General features: G+C 41.7%; 1 protein-coding gene across 1 annotated transcript; it reads right to left on the bottom strand.

The window, feature by feature from the left end:
• Positions 1–1771: 1771 nt before the first annotated feature.
• On the bottom strand, positions 1772–5141 carry pou3f1 (POU class 3 homeobox 1). Its single transcript, XM_054782489.1, has one exon. The coding sequence runs from the start codon at positions 4952–4954 to the stop codon at positions 3824–3826; it is 1131 nt and encodes a 376-aa protein (XP_054638464.1). The 5' UTR covers positions 4955–5141; the 3' UTR covers positions 1772–3823.
• Positions 5142–6163: the final 1022 nt, after the last annotated feature.

The following is a 6163-nucleotide window of genomic DNA, read 5'->3' as shown; positions in this document are numbered from 1 at the left end:
GCACATAAACACGGCTTTCACACCTCTCTTGCTTTGCAATTGCACTTTAGTCAGACAATTTGAGGTTTTACTGGTTCAATTTGAGCAGAAGATGAGGAAAAAGCTGCATATTTATCTGGTTTGTGACAGCGAAACACCGTCAAGTTAAAGCACAACACAACATTAGAGGTGATAATGAGATACACAACAACGATCCTGCCTTTACAAAGATAATTCAGTATTAATTAGAGGTGTCTCATGTATTCATCTATTTGTTTATCACTGTGGTTACAGTTGCAGGGGTGCAGTACTGTATCATACCAATAGTGTATGATACCAATATATAGCCTAATATTTTGTCCTTCACGTAACTGATTGAGACAAGCAAATTATAGTTGAACGTTTTATATTTAAAAAAAATGTATCTATATATTTTTAAACAACATATATTATCGTAACGTATTCATATTAATATTGTTTTCATTAATTCGTAATTAAAATAATATGATTTATAGAGGGCTTTTCAGGATGCTCAAAGACACTGGAATTAAAGATAAATAAATAACTAAAGAGAAGTAAAACAAAACTAAATTATTTTGTTAGTCACATACATTCTGCTATCAGTATGACCTAATGTGTTCTGTGAGTTTGTATTTCATTAAAGAAGAGTTGATCACTTTTAATATGATTTCATATGAAACGTGCTTCTGAGTGGTTTTACTCGTGTATTAGTCTGTTCTATTATTATTATTATGTTCATAATTTAGAGTACCGTACTGGTGCACTGCTCTGCTCACGCAGCTAAATTAGGGAGGAAAATCTGTATTCAAATTTTTGATTTTTTTATAACGCGTTCATATATTTAACAAAATTAAGAAAAGGCCAACAAATAAAAAAAAAGGTCAGTATCTAACGTTAATGTTATGTCCCGTTCTCGTTGTGATGTTCTTTTCACATCACTTTTATTTTGTATTTTTTGTTTGATTTAATGTAAAACTTATTAACATTTTCCAACACAAACATCAAGTTAATAATAATAAAAAAATAGTAGATTTGCAGGTTTTGTTTAGTTTTTCTCCCATGCCAAGGTTGGAGGCAGGAGGGTGCGATACCTGAGATGCTCCAGCAGGGGTCGCCTGTGGTTCACTCTTGTGGGTTCCCATTGGTCCAAACGTTGGCCTCCTCCGGAGTTTGACCACTTCAGCTTCTGCAAACACACCTTTTTATTTATTTTTTTTTAGATAAACACTCCTCCACCACAACAACACAACAGTCCAAACAAGACATTTCAGCTTGCACGATAGCCTCTATACTTTTATTTGATGTTTTAGCAAGATACTGATTAAAATCATGCAGTAGATGTTAAGAAAAATGACCAATTGCGAAAAGAAATACTGGCCATTAAAAGGTGTGGGGGGATATTGGCAGCAGCAATGAAAAATGCAAATAAATAATTTGCAATGTAAGCTGATATGTTTTTTTTGCATCTACTGTATGTTCTTAATAAAACAGCTTGCTTGTGTGCTTTCACGAGCAAGTCTTCACTAACGCGACAGCAAAGCAAAACAATACAAAACTATATCTTTATTTATTATTTGCAGCAATAAAATAAACACTTTCATTGACATGATCATCAATGTGACATATTTGCACATTTGTTCAAGTCAAACGTTACAGTTATTGTTGTTATTTCTGGATGAATTCATTATTGTTTGGGGTGATTTTAAACATGAGTCTAGCATTTTAATTTGCTTCTATGGAAATAAGAGCATTGCTGGGAGGCATGCAGAGCGTTTAAGGTGTGTTTTATTCATACCAAAAGGGAGAAACTTGGACGTTTGGAGTTCAAAAATAGGAGATTTGTTGCCCGTGACTTGAGGCCGAGCTTTAGTGTTTTTTTTACTTGAAGGCCTTTTGGTTTTTCATCTTCTTTTGGATTTTTGTCCTGTCCTCCCCCCCAGATAAAATAAAATCCGTGCAGACACGTCTGTCTCGGAGTTAAATGCTTAACAGTCGACGTTTGATGGCGCATTTGATGAAAATGTTATTTATGTTGACGTTTAAAAATGATGATCATCACTGGATCACAAAAGACCAAAAAATTCGATGTCACGATTGCACAATTTAATACTGCGATGTCGCGTAGATGCATATGGAAACAATGTGGATGCTTGCTGTTTAAACCGCAATGTGCTCCCTTCTAAAACAGCACATTGTGGAACTGAATCATAGAGAACATGGACTCATTATTGTACAATTACTAATTCTTGTTTTATTTGATTTGTGACTGGCCTGGAACGATGCAACACGAACAAAGGACGAGCACCTCATAATGAAGACAACAAGCAGATTGGTTTCTTGTATATATGTTTTTATGTAAGTAATAAAATATTACTATAACATAAATAGAAATGCGACTTTGCAGTCTACATTTATAGCAACCAACAGACAACCAATGAAGTCAACAGAAGAGAGACTTAAAAATCCACTGCAACAAAAAAAAACTAAACAAGAGATAATAAATATATATTTATAAATGGTCAGATTCATCATAAATGAAATCATATTAAAATATCTTCTTGGAATTAGTAAGTGTACAAAACTGCCCGGAGAAAGGAACAACAAAAAGAATCAAACAACAAAAAACAAATATTTCAGAACAAATACAAGTTTTACATATTGGACATATTTACACGCTGGAAATAATCCTGGTATCATTTTCTCTAAAATCACCTTTTTTGTTAAATTATCACTGTTTTTTTCTTGGAAAAAAATCCCTCATCTGTAAGTGGATATAACACACTGTCGTTTGTTTTTAGACTGGTGATGACACACAAATAAAGACACTAACAAATAAAATAAATAAGATTTGAAAGGAACACGTGAAGGACGCGTTGCCTTCAGGGTCCTATGGATTTTTGCACTGTATAATACAACGGCGAAGAATGTGGCTTTAAAAAGACAAAATGTTTTGGGGTTTTTTTTCCACACAGGGGAGATGGGGGGCACTGAAAGTTACCTGAGTTGCTCCAACTTTTCATTTCGTGTGAGGGGGGGCCAATCACTGTGGAAATGTGTGGGGATTTAGGGAGCTGTAAACACGAGATCAGCTAAAAATAACAAAAAAGTAAGTGCTCCATGCAAACGATAAAGAAAAAATGAGAGGAAAAAAGACTCATTAATGCATTTTTTTAACGTCTGATGCTGCTTGCAAATTTCGACGTGGTCATGTGAAAACATTGATATATTTTTTGTTTAAAATTATTATTATTATTAAGGCATGCAATCAGAACTTGGACGTCCTGCTGCATTGATACATTTTCCTCCCAAATTTGACCCTGATGAAAGCATATTTCCAACCCAAACTTCACACAATAAACACAGGAATTGGACGTCTGGTTCATGTTTTTCAAACAAAAAAAAGCAAATAAAATAATAGAAAAATTCAGTTCATTCAGTGCTGACTTTTCATCTCCAGTGTTTTTGCAGGCGTGTGGTGCGTTCACGGTCCACCCCCATGGAGGAGAAGAAGCCTCAAATGACTCCTTATAAATTCACCATACAACTCCTCCATATAAGTTTGGTAAATAAATCTTTGTCTGGCTTTAAATGGAATATTTTTTAATCCTAGACGTGTGATTTTTTATTTTTATCTTTTTTTTACATTTTTTCATCAATTTGAGGGACTTCCAATGCTAAAACTGCACAACTTTCCCAAAAGTCTTGAGAGAAAAGCCAAAACTTAAATAGTGTAAACTCCACAGCCCCCCCTTGTTTGTCCCCTCTGTACGCACAGCCAGGATGAGGTGGGAGCAGCGAGGTGGTGATGGGGGGGTTCCGTCAGTCACTGGACAGGACTCTGTAGTGTGCGGTGCAGGGGGGGTGTCTCCGCTTGGGAATATACGTCCTCCATGTTGGGGTGCGGGACCCCCACGGGCGTCATGCGTTTCTCCTTTTGTCTCCGGTTGCAAAACCAAACGCGCACCACCTCCTTCTCCAGCTGCAGCGTGCCGGCTAAAGTGCTGATTTCGTGCGCGGACGGCTTGGGGCATTTCAAGAAATGGTTCTCCAGCGCCCCTTTGACGCCCACCTCGATGGAGGTCCTCTTCTTCCGTTTCCGGCCCTGCGCGGCGATCTTGTCCAAGTTGGTGGGGCTGCCCGTGTTGGAGTCTGTCTCCTCCAGCCACTTGTTCAGCAGCGGCTTCAGCTTGCACATGTTCTTGAAGCTCAGCTGCAGCGCCTCGAACCTGCAGATTGTGGTCTGCGAAAAGACGTTCCCGTACAGGGTGCCCAGGGCCAGGCCCACGTCCGCCTGCGTGAAGCCCAGCTTGATCCGCCGCTGCTTGAACTGCTTGGCGAACTGCTCCAGGTCGTCGGAGCTGGGCGCGTCCTCGTCCGAGTGGTCCTGGTGGTGGCTGAACGCCTGCTGGGGGGACTCCATCTGGCTGTCGTGGCCGGCCGAATCGTCGTGGAGGGGCTCCCGCATGCCGTGGTGCAAGGCGCCCGGCTGGGGGCTGCCCAGCATGGCGTTGAGGTTCGTGTATCCCGGCTGCGAGTAGACCAGGGGCTGGTGGCCGCCGGACGCAGGGGACAGCGGGGACAAGTGGTGCGTGGTGGCTGGAGCCCAGGAGCCGTGGTGGGCTCCCTGTGTCTGCTGGTGCACCAGGTGGGATCTGTGGTGAAAGCCGCTGCTCAGGTCCTCCCGGCTCGCCTGCACGCCGCCTTTGTGATCCTGCTGGCCGAGGTGAGTGCCGCTCGACCAGTCGGTGTTGGAGGTGGGCAGCCACTGGTGGTGCGTCAGGCTCATCGGGTGTCCCGTGTTGGTGGCCGCCAGCCCCTGCAGGTACTCGTGGTGCATCATTTTCTGCACCTCCCGGTAGGTGGTCCCCTGGTGCATCCTGTCCGAGTCCGGATGCATGAGCGGGTTGGACGGCAAGGAGTTATTCCGCGGGATGTACTGAGCTGTTGTCGCCATGGCTCCGACTTGGAGAAGTGACGAGAGCCTCGGAGGTCTGCGGGCTTTAGAGCCCCGGTCGGCGAGCGGAGCTGCTCTGGGAGGTCTTGGGCCGGCGAGAAGACACGCCTCCCCTCCCTCTGTATTGGCTCCGTTCCGGTGGCGGCCCGTGGGGACGCGCTCAATGGGCGAGGGGGGCTGCTGCGCACTGATCTTTACGCGCACGGTGGAGAGGGGGGGCACCTTCCTCTATATTTATACACACTATCTATCAGCTATCGTCGCTGTTGACGGTATTTTGAGGGATTTGCAGGTTTTGTTTTGGCTATACAACCACTGCAGGGAGGGAGGGGGGCTTTGTTGTATGTTAATGTAAAAAACAGGTCAGGGACCAGCGCAACTTATCATAAACATACACGTGCCGATTATTCATTGCCAGATCATAACCTTATCTTGCATCATTGCATGATTTGCACTCATTTTCTGCACATTTGTTTGCCATATTTGCACATTCTGGATATCTTACCACCCCAACAGTACTTCTTGCTGTGTGCCTACATACTACAGCATTATATTCGAATTAGACCAAAAAAAATGACTGAAATATCCCTAGCAGCCTATATTGTGTATGTCTACTATGGCTATAATTGGTCCATTTGTGCAGTAAATGTGCACATAAATGAACTTTAGTTAATATATGTAGGCATCCTTCAAGAAAAACTACCCTATTAGGTTTTTACTAACACACACGGTACATATAATGTAGGTTAGCATATGTCAAAACTGTGTCACGCTTACCCATGATGTCATTAGTCTTAGTAGTCCTGGAAATCTGAAAATTATAGATACAGTATGTTACAAAAATGTTTTTATTTACACCCATTAAGCTGCAGAAATAATTACAAGAAATGAGACAACATTCTGGTTTTCTCACACCTTAGGAACACCTGCATCATTTCAAAACAGGACTTGGAACAAAAATTCAAGCAAATGCTCACATTTGATTCATCTTATACTTGACGCTAACTACGTTTTATAGGCTCTGTGACGAGCATAATAACAATAAAATGGACTGAAATTGTCCAATAAAATTAACTTTATGGCGACTGTATATGTGTACGACTGCTTGAGTTGGGCATTGGTCACACAATGCACATTAATATGCACAACAATGAACTTTAAGGGCAAGTTCATGGACTACCTAATAGAATGCACCTGGCATTTTTAACT

Source organism: Dunckerocampus dactyliophorus, chromosome 7 (assembly GCF_027744805.1).
Source record: "Dunckerocampus dactyliophorus isolate RoL2022-P2 chromosome 7, RoL_Ddac_1.1, whole genome shotgun sequence".
NCBI classification, from domain to species: Eukaryota; Metazoa; Chordata; class Actinopteri; order Syngnathiformes; family Syngnathidae; genus Dunckerocampus; species Dunckerocampus dactyliophorus.
The sequence above is the reverse complement of the archived record's forward strand: the minus strand, read 5'-3'. Positions and strand labels throughout refer to the sequence as shown.